This window comes from Fusarium subglutinans, assembly GCF_013396075.1.
Source record: "Fusarium subglutinans strain NRRL 66333 chromosome Unknown NRRL66333_c0000059, whole genome shotgun sequence".
NCBI classification, from domain to species: Eukaryota; Fungi; Ascomycota; class Sordariomycetes; order Hypocreales; family Nectriaceae; genus Fusarium; species Fusarium subglutinans.
The window spans coordinates 176,355-190,721 of record NW_023502122.1 but is presented as its reverse complement, the minus strand read 5'-3'; the positions used below and the strand labels follow the sequence as shown (position 1 = coordinate 190,721).

Genomic DNA, 14,367 nt, shown 5'->3' with positions numbered 1-14,367 from the left:
GCTCCATCCGGCTCCATCCATCGGGGAATGTCCAACGCCTCTGGGGGTAATCCTTTAAGTCTGATAATCATGAATTGATATATAACCCTGAGGGCATTCCCTCTCAATAACCAACTCATCACCACTACCTCAATCACTTCAATCCTCTTCACTTCTTCACAATGACTACCAAAGTCGAAGCCATCACCACGGTGTCCGACCATGTCGAAAAGGCATCAGACTCAGTGGCCATCCAAAAGGCCATTGACGCGCAGGACCTCACTCCCAAGCAACAATACCAGCGCCTCTGGACAAACCTCAAGAAAGACAAGCGCTTCGTCCTATGGTCCATCTACATCATGTCCCTAGTCTTTGGCTGGGGTTACGATGCTGGTCTCTCAGGCGTAGCTGTTGCCTTCCCTGAGTTCCGCAAGGTTTACGGAGAGTACTACAGTGTAGGCGATCAATATGTCATCCCCGCGCTGTGGCAGTCTCTTTGGAACGCTGCTAGTACAATCGGACAGGTCTTTGGTGCTTTCTTGGCTGGTCAATTTGCGGATTGGGTTGGACGCAAGGCTGTTCTTTGGACTGCTGTCGCTCTATCCATCTCCTCTTCTTTCGCGCTGGTCTTTGCTCCTAGTCTGCCTATCCTCTTCGTCTCCAAGCTCCTTCTCGGTCTTTCCGTTGGTCTGTCAACTGTCACGCCTCCTCTGTACGTCACAGAGAATGCACCCGCCGCTCTTCGAAGCTCTCTCAGCTCCCTTACCAACGTCATCATCGTCCTGGGCTTCTTCCTCTCCTCCATCACTGGCTGGGGCTCTTCCAAGATCAAGGGCGAATGGAGCTACCGACTTGCTTTTGTCATGACTTTCCTTGTCCCTACTCTCTTCGCAATTGTTCTTCCTTTCCTGCCCGAGTCACCTGTCTGGTACGTCAAGAAGGGCCGCGACGAAGATGCTCGAAAGGCTATCTTCAAGCTTTACGGTACTTCTATCGATGTTGAAGAGAGACTTGAGTTCATCAAGTCTGAACTCGAGGTTACTGCCGGTGAAGCCAACATGGCTAAGCAGACTAGCTGGAAGGCCATCTTCTCCAAGGAGCACCGAAGCAGAACACTTATTGCTGTTATGGGACTTCAGTCTCAGAACTTCTCTGGTGGATACTTTGCCAGTAAGTAATCAGATTCTGTTCCTATTGATTCAAATACTAACTGTTGCAGACACTTACCAAACCTACTACTTCGAACTCATCGGCCAATCCGACCCCTTCGGCCTCACAGCTATTTCTTCGACCCTCCAGTTCCTCTCCAACTGCGTCGCCGTCTGCGTCTCCGATGTCCTCCCCCGTCGCAAGTCTCTCATCGGAGGCGGCACACTTCTCTGCTGCTGGTCCATCATCATCGCCGGAACCTCCCTCGCAAGTACCACCAACACAGCCGCCAACACCGCTCTCCTCGTCTTCATGATTACATGGTCGATGCTATACACCGGTACAGTTGGATGCTTTGGATGGGCTATCGCACAAGAGACTGCTGCTCAGGCTACACGCCCCAAGACTATTGCCTTCAGTCTTGTTTGCCAGCAGCTCACGGCGCTTATGCTGTCGTCGGTCTTCCCCTACTTCATAAACCCTGATCAGCTCAACTGGGGCGGAAAGGTCATGTTCTTGTTTGTTGGGGCTGAGGTCTTTATTCTGGCGACGCTGTTCTGGTTCCAGCCTGAGACGAAGAACAGGACTTATCATGACATTGACTGCCTGTATGCTGAGGGTGTTCCTCCCAGAAAGTTCTCCAAGTACGTTGTCAACGATGGAGCTGTCGTTCGAAAGCCCACCATGGAGAAGAAGTGATTGGACTCGCAAGGTGTTGAGAATGCGAAGGGGATGAGGGTCTTGGTATCGTGGAAGGGCGTCGGGGAATGGGAGTTTGCATTTTGGCCGCTGATATGGGATGAAGCAAACAAAAAGTCTTATAGTATATTAGAATGATATAAATGTTCTTTACTCTATCAACTCATCTTCTCTCTAATGTCTCTTGCTGCCATTGTCAGATTATCCCCATCGTTTTGGCTTCATGGGGCCACTCTAGAGCAGTTAGCGCTAAACTCAGTGGACCCAGTGGCGTGCAGCCATGACGAAGTGCCCTGTTCTCCGCATTTATATAAAACCCAAACCCCGCAAACTTCGAACCTTGTCGCAACCGCCCGCTTCCAATCAATCGAGCCATGTCAAGTCCAGCGCCGCCAAAGCCCATCAAGGTCCGACAGGCCTGTGATGTCTGCCATAAGCGAAAGATTCGCTGCGATGGCTGTAGACCGTGTCATAATTGTCAAAGCTTAGATATAAGCTGTACTTATTTGGCGGTGCCGAAAAAGACGGGGCCTAAGGGGCCGCGATATGCACGGAGGTCCAGACAGCGACCAGCGGCGACGGTGTTTTCATCTACAAGCCCAGAAGTCGACATCCCCAGCATCAGTTCAACCAACACGGCATCCCCGCCATGTCCGAAACAATCCTTGGAGTCTCCTCAAATGACTGATGCGGTCATTCGATGGTGTCTCGACGCGTACTTTAAGCATAAATACCCACTTACTCCAATTCTACATCGCCCTTATCTCGAACAGACACCAAGATCGACCGAAGAGTATGGATTGATAACCGCATGTTGTGCTGTAATAGCACTGTCGCCAGAAATACTACCGCCTTGCCCGGTCGAGGACAACTTCACGATCCCATCTGCAGACTTCTTGATAGCAGAAACTCTTCGCGCAAGAGACTTTTGTAATCTCATTGAACATCCGTCTTTGATGCATATCCAGACATCATTCTTTCTCCATGCTGCATTCTTCTCAATGAACAAAGATAATTCGGCTTGGTATTATTTACAGGAAGCTATCACGATGCTCCAGACGTTGCGCTTGCATGAGGAGACCACATACAATGATGATGATGCAAGCGACCCAGTCTTTGTGAAGTACGCTCAGAGGATGTTTTGGGTTCTCTTCATCACTGAAAGAGCATATGCACTGCAAAGAAACCGACCGATCAGATTGCAAGACACATTAAAGCTTCCAGACGTCGAACCACTGTCCTCTGACGCAGAGATATTGCGCGGCTTCCTCGATCTCATCTCACTTTTTCGTCCGTTTGGCCAAGACTTCATCTCACAGTGGAACTCTCCAACATCATCCACTTCTACAGATTTCGCAAACTTGTTCCGGCTGCAGTATCTTCTCAAACATTCGCTTCCGAACCTATCAAACCACTCCCAAGTACAACAGGCAGATCTTCTTATATCGCGCCAATGGCTCAAGATTGTTGTCTGGAAATTATGCGCTTCAAAAAGAGTTTTGTCGACTGCCAACAGCGAGGATGTGATGTCATTACATTACCCCGCTAGTATCGCTCGCGATATCGTGTTAGTGTCACAACTTATGCCGACTCAGGCTTTTGAAGCAAATGGTATTGGAATTGTTGAAAAGGTGTTTGATGTTGGCTGCTCGTTGGCGGATCTGCTATCATTGGTACCGTTGGAATATCAAGGTTCAACTATGGATGTTGGCGTTATTGATACCCTAATGGAGACAGTCAAGATTGTTGGAACAAGGTTTGGGGGAAGCTATCGTCATTTGGACATCTTGGTTGGCAAAGCGAGCGGGTGTCTTCTCATGAACGTAGACCGAAGTCTTGCCCTGCCAGATCAAGACGTTTCGGATGATATCGAGGAAATGTAAAGGAAGTGGTAATTCTGTGCAGTAATATAAGTATTGGAAATGAAAGGAATAACTATTTAATCTCTTTATTATCTTACAGAAGAGATCATAATCTCCAACTGTTCGATCCCTCAATCACCACTGTTAGAGGCCCATTCCAGAACTGTTTTCCCACATTCATCCAGAAGGCTCGTGTCAGCATCTTGCGCAAGAAGAAGCTGTTGAGTGGATATGTATCCCCCACGAGATGCATAGAACATAGCTAATGCACCTACGCTTGTATGTTGTGCAGGTACATGTCTGAACGGAGGACAAAGTGGAATCCCTCTCAGTAGAGGCTTGCGAAGGAACGTAGCCCTGGCATTGAGGTCAACACCGCGTTCTATTAGTTCCTTGACTGCCCAGTCAAAACCTCGGCTGGCAGCACATACCAGCGGTGGCCTGCGTGAACCATCTTCCAAGTCCCCGCCGAGGTCAGGATCGGCACCATGGTTCAACAAGACAATAACTACTGCCTTTCTTTCCTCTAGCGTTGTAGAATTGAGCTTGAGCATCCTGGGAAGGACATAAGGCACCCGAGTTAGAAAGCGGCCATCAACATCTGTTGCACGTTGGCTTCGGTCGCCCAATAGTGCCTCTATCAGTGCTGTCCTGCCCGATGGTCCTTTCCAATTGACATCTACACCTTTCGCCAAGCAGACTTGAACTATCTGAGAGTCGGCAAATCTTGCAGCCTGACACAGCAGTCCGCCCCCATCTTCGCCAGCCCAGCATACGTTGGTGAGGCGCTGAAGAAATGTCTGAACTACCCCTGTACTCCATCCGGGCTCTGGAATCCCCGCCATCTTAGCTAGCCACAGTCGGAAGTCCGTGATGTCGAATTGTGCACCATGGTCAAAAAGAAATCTCACCAAGTCCTCGCGACCATGCTTTGCGGCCTGAACTAACGCCGTTTGGTCCTGGAAGTCTTTCATGTTGATATCGATACCGTGATCCAGAAGCAGCTGTGCCACGGCAATGGAGCCATTGTGTGCCGCACTGGTGAGGACACTCCCCTCAAATTTGCATCCATCGTGTACTAGCGGGGCACCATACTCAAGAAATACCCGCACAATCTTGTCCCTGTCAAGAGCTGCCGCTGTTCTGAGGGCAGGATGCCAGCCTCTCATATTGGCGCCATGGCGGAGGAGAAATCGAACTGTCTGTTCATGATCCCCTACGACTGCATGGGACAGAGGAATGCAGCCAAAATATTCTGCATTGATCCAATTCCTCCACCGCCAAGTCCAATACCAAGACGGAGTTCCCTCGGATTCCACGAGCGCTTGGAGCCACGGTAGAATACCAAAATAAGCCGCCATGTGAGCTCGCGGCCAGGGCACATGTCCAACGGCTGCCCAGTTCTTCCTTACAAGAGAAGACCTTTTGAAGAATGGCCTGCTAGGGTCATAAAGATGCTCGGATTTCTCTGATGACAATTTAGCATGTTTCATCCAGTGAAGATCTGCATAATTAAATAGCTGAGAGGCCACCCGAACCCCCCCTGGCTGCATATCGACTCTCAAGATATTCGGCTGCCTATCCTCCCCTCCCATGTACTCAGGACTTCTGGAGCTGATTCGTGTGTGCTGCAAGAAACTATGTTCGAGGACTTGCAAACACCTGTGGGCGATTTCACTCTGGCACTCCTTTTCCTGTATGCGGAATTCCTCGGCGATTGGATCTTGATCCGGATAGCTTCTCACAAGATATTCCTTGACGGATTGATGAATAAACAAAACTCGGCCATCGTTAAGTTTTAGAAGTGGCTGGCAGATGGAGATTCTATCTGCCATACGCTCGATATTCGTCCCTATAGCATAGGCCAATTCTCCAAGGGTCAAGGGCCTCACTGTTATTGCAACCCATTTGAGGATTGTCGCACTGATAGAATGGTATTTGGGGTCTATTTGATGTAGCATTCTCCCAAATATTGGATTTAGACCTGCCGGTATATTTTGTATGGTTTCCAGAATTTGGAGACAAGTCTTCTTCTTAGAAAGCTTATTGATAACAAAACCGACCCATAAGAAGGTACCGTCTGCTCTGGTGAGTAGGGTCTGTTCTACTTGAGGACAGATGGTTTCGAAGTCGGGTATTCCTTGCAAAGGTTCTAGGCTCCATCTGATGAATACCGCAATGTCGTCATGAGCATGTTGGTCATACTCTGGATTGATCTTGATGCCATCGAATACGTTGATTGCATCTGTTGGATTATTTGAAGTGGATTCTGGTGTAGACGTGGCATCTCGGGGATGAATGGGTATACCGAGTAGATCAACATCTCGACCTATTATCGCCAACCTGAGAGGTCCATTGCGTCCAATGGGCGAAGCACAGTAGTCTCGAAGTTTGCCCATCAATACATCAGAAGACTGGCACTCATCGATACCATCAATAAGACAATAGACTATGGAGAGACTAGGCTGTGATAGGAGGATTTCAAAGATATTCCACAGGCACTCAAGGCTAGTTAAGGCATTGTCTGCTTTCTCTTGGCTATCCAAGTAACTCAAGACCTGTTGAACCTTGGACATATCAGTGCTAAAGTTGAGTAGCTGATATATCAGGCTTCGTAGAAGGTTGACGGGCTTGTTGTAAAGGTCGTGTTGAAAGCGGCAGAAATAGAACAAGAATTGATCATCTGTGCCTTGACACAGCTTTTCAACTTGTTCCCAAAGGAAAAGGGATAAGACCGTTTTGCCCATGCCTGGACCACCAGATATCCAGAACAGGGGAGACTTTTTATTGAGCCATGCTTGGCATTGCGGGTTATCCAGGATCCAGCTGCAGGTTCCGGGTGTTCTTTTGCCTTTCGCATTGGCGACGCTAGCCTTGTCGGCATCAGGATGGCTCACAAATAGGATATCCCGACACCTCTTGACAGCATCCTCAAAGCTAGCTAGGTCTGGTAAGCAATAGTACAGAGACGTGCAACACTTGTGAACTAACGAGTGATCTGTCCTGGCTGAGAAAAGCTGACGTGGCTGACGTCGCCTGCAAAGACAAACGATCCGTTGTTTGCGGAAATGTCATGAATATTTTGCTGGCTTCTACGGCCAGCAATGCGATCTAGGTTCCGCCGTTCGGTTGTCATGATGACTCAAATCCCATACCGTTTGTAGAGTTGCTAGAAAAGATCTGCGAGTACTTCTCAGAGAAACCTCTTCGAACTACGGCTCGCCCGAACCTCGAATTTGCGCAGATTGGTAATCTGGCGTCTTACAAGCTCGCTAAGAGAACCAATGATTGGCCTTGTATTTTGTGTCGTGAGCTCTGAAAATCTTTTAATATCAGGTGACTGTGTCTGTGACAGATCTATGCCCCAAAGCCCGTGTTAGTGTAACATTGTTGCCTTTTCATGTGGCACGAACCTCTGTGAAGTAGAATATCTCTCGCTTATCCTTGTCCTAAATTGGCACTGAAACTGTGGTACATAAGGAAGATAGAAACCCTACTAATTAGGCTATAACCTCCGTCTTACGGTTCTTTCACCACGATGCCGGACCCTGTCAGTATTACCGCCTCCATCTTGGGCATCGTCCAGGGTGTGGCCTTCCTGTCGAGCACCATAGAAAACATTCGAAGCGCCCCGGAATCCATCAAGAACATTCGACGTCAGCTCCAACATCTGAAACCCATTCTTAGCCAGCTAGAGTGCGCCGTGGACCAGAAGCAGATCGACACCGACCAATTGGGCGTTGAACTAAAATCTGCTCTTGACAGCTGCGACCACGCGTGCACTGAGTTCAGCACTCCACTTGGCCACTGGACAAGACACTCGAGTGATGACGAGACTTCTGTTCTGGATTATACCAAGATTGGGCTTTTGGGTCGTATACGATTGTTGAAAGATCAGCTCGATCAGTGTATCAAGATTCTCAACGTCACTTTGGTGACCAACAACGCGTTAGCCATGTCTTTCCGAAGACGAAGGCCGAGCTGACAATCACTTACTACAGTCTCCAAATGAGTCGCCAAGAAGGCATGATAAAAGAGCTTCGTGACCATAAATTGCTATCACTCGAAGACTCTCTCAAAAAGAAGATTGATGAGGTACAGAAGGACAAAATGAAAATCGTCAAGTACGAGGCAGAGGCATCAGGGTCCAGTGAGACTGATGACAAAGAGTCATTTACTTCCGAAATACAGCGACACAAAAAGATGGTGCAGATATCGGAGAAGGTCTCCAAAAAAGCTCTCGATGCTGTTATTATTGAACGAACACAACAGAACATTTCAGATGTCTGTGCCGCGGAAGAGAGCACTGCTCTAGCGGGTAAGTTCAACGTGGATGGGTCAGACATGACGGGGCAGGATATCACAAAGATCCATGCTGAAAATCGGAGCTTTGCGGTGGCGGGTATGGCAAACAACTTTGACTTTACGTCCTTTGTTCCCAGAAGATGAATGAGAAGGTGGTAGATGGTATATAGCAAAGTGAATTAATGAGTAGGATGTTTCGAGCATTGTGCCCACCGTTCTATACAGCGCAGTAATCTCAGAACATAGCTGCAACCATAACAAATGCTGAAAAAAAACGAAGTGTTTTATTCTAAAAGTTAGACCTGGCGACTATATAGGTATATGCCTTTCCCATTCGTCCTGTTTTCATGAGTAACAGTGTTGCGGATGTTTTAATATTTGGGATGTGAGGTCACGCGATCCACATTTCCCAAAGGAGCGACGGAGTCAGCAGAGGAATCGACCCAGTCATTAAAGAGAAAAGAGCTATACTCATAAGAGGATCAGCCCGAGTCGATAGTACACTCCGTCCCTCCTTGGGGATATGTAAGAATGATTATCACAGATAGTGGACTATATAAATCCCAAGCACCGTTCCGTCAAGTTTGAAGACCAACGCAGCTTTGACCACTCTCAGTAGGCGCCAAGCTGCTTTATCTTATTCGTTTCACATATCAGCAAATACTTCGGAGATTTGAACTTCAGGATGACGACATCTAAACCCAAGATTCTAGTAGTTCTCACCACTGCAGACAAGGTCCCCAAGACCGGAAAGCAGATCGGATGGTATCTGGTGAGTACAATACATCTTCGACCATTGTCTTCATATCCAGATATTGTATTTTGGAGACCTCAATTGAGCGGTGCTAACATAAGTCAGCCCGAGCTTGCTCACCCATTTCACGTTCTTAACCCTCTCGCCGAGTTAGTCTACGCGACTCCCAAGGGCGGCGAGTCTCCACTCGATCCTGTGTCAGTGGAGCTCTTCAAGGATGATCCCGTATGCAAAGACTTCCTTGAGAACCACGAGTCAGTTTGGAAGAATACTCTTAAGCTCAGTGAGGTTGCTGGTCGAGCCTCAGAGTTCGACGCAATCTTTTACCCGGGGGGACACGGTCCAATGGTAGATCTTGTCGACGATGAGCACTCCAAAAGTCTCCTTCGTGACTTTCATTCTCAGAGCAAAGTTATCGCAGCTGTATGTCACGGACCAGCTGCTTTCGTCAATGCGACGACCGCATCGGGTGAGTTGATCTTGAAGGGCAAGCAGGTCACAGGCTTTGATGACGTCGGTGAAGAGATGTTTCAATTTACAGAGGATATGGACTTTAGTCTAGAGAAGAGATTGGGCGAGGCTAGTGGTGGAAAGTATGTCAAGGCTGATGAAGGTCCTCTTGCGGAGAAGGTTGTTGTTGATGGGAAGATGATCACGGGCCAGAATCCAGCGTCGTCCAAAGGTGTCGCTGAGGAGATCGCCAAGGCGCTTGGAGTATATTAAATTGTCGGTACTGAGAGCAATTTATCTTACACTGATTTCTATATACATGTTTTCTCAAAGAATGCAATATCTGTTAGTTTTTCATTTGTTGTTGACTTGCCTCGGTGATTGAGAATTCCTGGTGATGGGTAAGCCCAGACTCGAGTTCAAGCTTATCTCCTACCGAACCAACCATAGCCGTCATAGCAAGCGATGTGGATCCACATCTACTACCAGGATCGGCTTTAGACACCTTCTTCTAACTCCGATGGAACGGGTTGAGGCGGATATTAGTGCTGACAATTATCACGAACCTCTCTAGATCACTCTCAATAGCTTTATCTCCCACCGGGTTGAAACACAAATATGTTTGGATCATTTTCTGCTTCCAGCTCTCCTACCCCCTCGAGAAAACCCAGGCGCAATCAGGTATCCAAGGCCTGCGACTCATGCCGACTACATCGTGTCAAATGCGATACAGAGTACCCATGTCAGAATTGCTCTAGCAAAGGTTGGCAGTGCAACAGCACGACCCGACAGAATCCGGGGTGGAGTCTACCCCGCGCTATGAGGTATGGAAACGAAGGCCGTTGACCCGCTGTCGAGTTTGACCCCACGCCTGACACAACTTATAGTGAGATTGATAGGTTGAGAGCTCGAGTGAAAGAGCTTGAGGGACAACTCAGAGATGTGAGTGTCGCGACACCACCAGACGAGGACACCCCGGAGATCGTACCGAACGACCCGTCTCCAAGCTTCTTATATGCTAACGAGGGAGTTCAACTCGATACTACGATGACGATCCAGTCATTAGGCCCCAGCACTCAGTTCTATGGACCTTCATCCACGTACTATTTCATTCATTGTATTAGCCAGCGTCTGAAAGCCAACAGTGGAGCCTTGAACACCGATCAAGAGCCTCACAGCTTGATACCCAACTCGGCAAGCAGATGTATGATGAACGTCATCAATATTCCCGACGCCGAGTTGGACCAACACCCAATCTCAGATAACGCGATACCTGATAGAGCGACGCATGGATTGACAGACACATCTCTGTCGGGGAAAGACTTGTCAGCAACTCAAGGGGCCTTTTTCCTTGACCTCTTCTGGGACTCGTGGCACTGCTGCTACCAGCTTCTGGACGAGGCAGAGTTCAAGGAGCACTATAACTCGCTATGGGATGACCCAACCGGTGACACAAGAAAAGACTCGCCTCTGGTCGATATAGTATTGGCATTGTGCATGCAGTTCGGCGTTACGTCATTGCCACGAGAAAGCGGTTACAAGGTAGAGATCAACTCTCGCGACGCAGCTATCGCGGGCCGTTGGCTCTACCAGCGTTGCCAGAGACTGATATCGTGTCACTTGGAGAGACCAACACTAGAGACCTTCCAGTGTCAATTGTGGTCTGCGATTTACCTAGCAAATGCTTCTTATCAGAATATGGCGCAGAATATGCTGGGGGTTGCAGCGCGCACAGCATATACGTTGGGGCTGCACATTGAGCCAGGGAGCGACCTACCCGCCAAACAAAGAGAAGCACGAAAGCGTGCCTGGTGCATTATGTTCATGTTTGAAACGAGATCATGTATCCGATTAGGTAGGCCTTGGGTCTCCCAAACCCAGCCAATTTCATCATTATTGCCTACCAGTGATCTGGGTCATGTTACCGCTGGCCTTGATCAGCTGAGATACACCACCGAGAGAGCTAGACTCTCCGAGATAGCTCGATCAGCCTTTGACCGTCCGTTCGAATTCCGATCGATCGACGAAGCTAAGACAACGATCTCCGATGGTCGATCAAATGCATATGCTTCGGGGATGGACAGAATGCGCGCTTGGGCTCATTCTTTGCCTCATTTGCTGAAGACGCAGAGACGGAGCGGTGGAATGCCTCTCTCAACAGACCTCTCAGAAATTGAGATTGAACATTTCGTGCCACTTTCATTGCAAAGACAACGCTTGATGCTTGAACTATTCTACCACGAACTGATGCTAACACTTGGAAGGCATCCCATAAGCCAATCTTTGACTCGTGCTGGAATCAGACAAACCTCCTCATCCCATGAAGTGGCAGATATCTCAGTTCTACACGCAGCAGCAACGACGAAGCTCCTACATCAGGTGTACCAAGAGTATGATATCTTGAATGGATGGTACGAGCCGTTCAACTGTCAATGGAACGCCGCGATAACGCTCGTGGGATATCTCTTTGCATACCCCCGAGACTGTCCAACGAACACAATCGCCCGCACTGCTCTGTCGCAGAGTATTACGGTCCTAGAAAAGATGGGCGAGTTCTTTGGGACAGCTTCAAGCGCGGCTGGCGTGATACGAGCACTCCATCAGCTGCTGAACATGACGGCCGAAGTTTATATGACGGCAGACAGCATCCCTGACACAGTCCAAGACATGGACCTCGCTGGCCTTGGGGCTTTGGACCTATCCTTTGAGGGTATATTAGGGACGTTTGGGACAGAATCTGAGTTTGAAAGACTTGGATTTGGCATTGACATGCAGGACTTCCTAGCTAACGATGCTGAGAATATGAGTACAGCGTAATGGTCCTCAATAAAACTACTTAATTTAGGCCGCAAACTTTGCAATGTTCTCTAGCACCACGTCCTTCCATCCCTGTACAAGCTCCTGTCTCTGACCCCTCGGCGACACCTCCACAATAGCCCGCAAGAAGTCAACGGCTCGCTGCATGCTTTCCTGCAATGATGAATTGTACCACGTCTCCTCAAACAGTTTGCAGCCCTTGTCTTTACACCGCTGCTTGAAGACTTCCAACAGCTTGTACTTTTCATCCAACGATTCCGAGGTGTCGATCCCGTTCCAGAGAAAGGAGCTTCTTGGGTTCCACTGAGGGTATGGAACGACGCCAACGAACTCCCAGTCGAGAATGCCAGTGATTTTGCCAGAAGTTGGATCAAAGATCATGTTGGCGAAGTGTAGATCTTTGTGGGCGAGGCGTAGCTTGACTTTGTTGAGCTCCTTGACGTGTTTCGGGAGAGCAGCTACGAATGCCTCCAGGCGGGGGATGGTATCTCGCATGAACGCCAGCTTTTCATGGGTTTGGATGAGTCGGATGTACTTGTTGACATGTGCTACCATGTAGTCGACGTATGTCTTGTACGGCCCTCCGATGTTGAGAGTCGCCACCGTCTCTCCTTCAGGCCAAAACCCTTCGATGTCTGGGACCTGCCAGAAGGTCTCGTCAACCACTGGGCCTAGCTGAACCTGACCTCGATCATCGAGTTTCAAGCCTCCGATGCCGTCCCAAGGGTGCGACTGGAGTTGAGTGAGGACGTCAATCAGCTGGTCGAAGATCTGGTTCATTTGCTCGTCGCTCAAGTTGTCGTAGATATCACTGAGGGTAACGCCCTGAACGCGAGAAAGCAAAGTGTACTCGTGAGCGATGGGGTTCTTGTTGGAAGCATCGTAGGCTATGACCTCTGGTAAAGGTATCGTGGTATTCCCGGAGAGCCAGGTCATGACGCCTATCTCATTTGCTGTTTTGATCTCGGGGAGATGGTTGCCCGCGACGCGAAGAACGAGCTCGGAGTAGCCACGCGAGAGCTCGGTAGGCGGCAGAGTGAGGAAGTAGATTGAATGATATTGAGCAGTCATTTGTGGGTTGCTGATAGACGTGGCATGAGGTAGGCGCAAGGATTGCAAGAGAGCGTTGATGGCATCTTTGGGCAGAGGGAGAGGGAGATGGGCGGCGGGCGAACTCATGGTGGCTGATGATGTTGAAGAGGACAGCGGGAGTGGCTGCGAAGGAAGTTGATAATATTATTGAGTAGAGAAAGGACTACAAGGAAAGGACAGTGTTTTGTACCGATCACATAAGCAGCAGCCATGAACGATGTTCTCCACAATTCAAGCTTTTATTCTATAACTACTCAGTTTTTAACTTTAGCATTCTGCAATGGCGGCTCTTGGATGAGTATTAGGATCACAAGGTGCACAAAATTTTGGGTTTAGGTATCTCGATTACAGATTATTTGTAAACTCTCAGCTACTTGTAGCATCTGAACGTTATTGAGGCGATCTACGCTCTTCCCAAGACACTTAACGAGTAGATCAATCATATTGTGAATGCTAAGCGTGATCTGCGCACGGTGCATCAGAGCCAACACTGGCTGGGTCATAACATGACAGAAGCCTAAATCAGATTGACTAAATCAATGCAGGGTCGTCCGTCGTTGATAGGGCCAGTGATATCCTGTAATCCATTAGTACATCAACCGAAACTCAAGAGTTGTTTGCCTCTTACAGAAAATGGGAAGTCCCGGCAGCAAACCACATTGCCACTACACTTCTTTCCAAGAGTGCCATCGAGAATTCCAATGACATTCAAGCTGAGATCGAAGCAGTTGTTAAAGATGTTTAAATTCGTGGAGGAAAGACCTAGGAAGCCGCCTTTGTTGTCGTTCGCATTGCCAGTCTTGCTGTTGCAACACCGGACACTTGTGTCCTGCCCACAGACTTCCTGAGCTTCAGAGACCCTGAGCTCATCGACCTTGGGCTTTCTCCAGCCTTTGAAGCTGAAAGCGGAGGCAGCAGAGGTAAAGACGATGACTGTGGTCATGAAATGCATGTTGGCGAAAGAGGAGGGGGTAAAATGTTGAAATCGGGGAAAGTGAGTTGCAGGTAAGTGGATAGAAGCGAAACTTGGTGATTAATGATGGGAATTGCTATGAAGACAAGAGCAAGTAGTGATAGCTTTATACCCAAGAATATTGCCGCATTTGAATAGTTCCTTCGTGAGACTGGCATTATCTAAAGACTGTCGTTGTTTGGATGGCAAGCAGTGGCGGGACCGCGCCCATCTGTTGAATGCCGTGTAGAGGAGAGCACAAGGCTGAACGCGGTAACAAATAACACTCTATCCTCCCTGCAAAATTT

General features: G+C 48.6%; 7 protein-coding genes across 7 annotated transcripts; 4 read left to right on the top strand and 3 right to left on the bottom strand.

Moving 5' to 3' along the window:
• Positions 1–161: 161 nt before the first annotated feature.
• FSUBG_5869 (maltose permease) lies at positions 162–1,827 on the top strand (the record flags this gene model as incomplete). Its single annotated transcript, XM_036684011.1, has 2 exons — positions 162–1,149; positions 1,199–1,827. The coding sequence occupies 2 exons, from the start codon at positions 162–164 to the stop codon at positions 1,825–1,827; spliced, it is 1,617 nt and encodes a 538-aa protein (XP_036538653.1).
• Positions 1,828–2,876: 1,049 nt separating this feature from the next.
• Positions 2,877–3,710, top strand: FSUBG_5868 (sucrose utilization SUC1; the record flags this gene model as incomplete). The annotated part of the gene is made up of 1 exon (XM_036684010.1): positions 2,877–3,710. One exon carries the CDS (start codon positions 2,877–2,879, stop codon positions 3,708–3,710), a length of 834 nt encoding a protein of 277 aa, XP_036538652.1.
• A 110-nt stretch (positions 3,711–3,820) lies between these two features.
• On the bottom strand, positions 3,821–6,825 carry FSUBG_5867 (NACHT and ankyrin domain protein; the record flags this gene model as incomplete). Its single annotated transcript, XM_036684009.1, has 2 exons — positions 3,821–6,630; positions 6,681–6,825. 2 exons carry the CDS (start codon positions 6,823–6,825, stop codon positions 3,821–3,823), a joined length of 2,955 nt encoding a protein of 984 aa, XP_036538651.1.
• Positions 6,826–7,227: 402 nt separating this feature from the next.
• FSUBG_5866 (uncharacterized protein) lies at positions 7,228–8,138 on the top strand (the record flags this gene model as incomplete). Its single annotated transcript, XM_036684008.1, has 2 exons — positions 7,228–7,637; positions 7,691–8,138. The coding sequence occupies 2 exons, from the start codon at positions 7,228–7,230 to the stop codon at positions 8,136–8,138; spliced, it is 858 nt and encodes a 285-aa protein (XP_036538650.1).
• A 541-nt stretch (positions 8,139–8,679) lies between these two features.
• Positions 8,680–12,015, top strand: FSUBG_5865 (transcriptional regulatory; the record flags this gene model as incomplete). The annotated part of the gene is made up of 4 exons (XM_036684007.1): positions 8,680–8,766; positions 8,854–9,462; positions 9,970–10,022; positions 10,086–12,015. The coding sequence occupies 4 exons, from the start codon at positions 8,680–8,682 to the stop codon at positions 12,013–12,015; spliced, it is 2,679 nt and encodes an 892-aa protein (XP_036538649.1).
• Positions 12,016–12,039: 24 nt separating this feature from the next.
• On the bottom strand, positions 12,040–13,194 carry FSUBG_5864 (uncharacterized protein; the record flags this gene model as incomplete). Its single annotated transcript, XM_036684006.1, has 1 exon — positions 12,040–13,194. The coding sequence occupies one exon, from the start codon at positions 13,192–13,194 to the stop codon at positions 12,040–12,042; it is 1,155 nt and encodes a 384-aa protein (XP_036538648.1).
• Positions 13,195–13,624: 430 nt separating this feature from the next.
• On the bottom strand, positions 13,625–14,059 carry FSUBG_5863 (fungal hydrophobin domain protein; the record flags this gene model as incomplete). Its single annotated transcript, XM_036684005.1, has 2 exons — positions 13,625–13,684; positions 13,736–14,059. The coding sequence occupies 2 exons, from the start codon at positions 14,057–14,059 to the stop codon at positions 13,625–13,627; spliced, it is 384 nt and encodes a 127-aa protein (XP_036538647.1).
• Between the last annotated feature and the right edge of the window lie 308 nt (positions 14,060–14,367).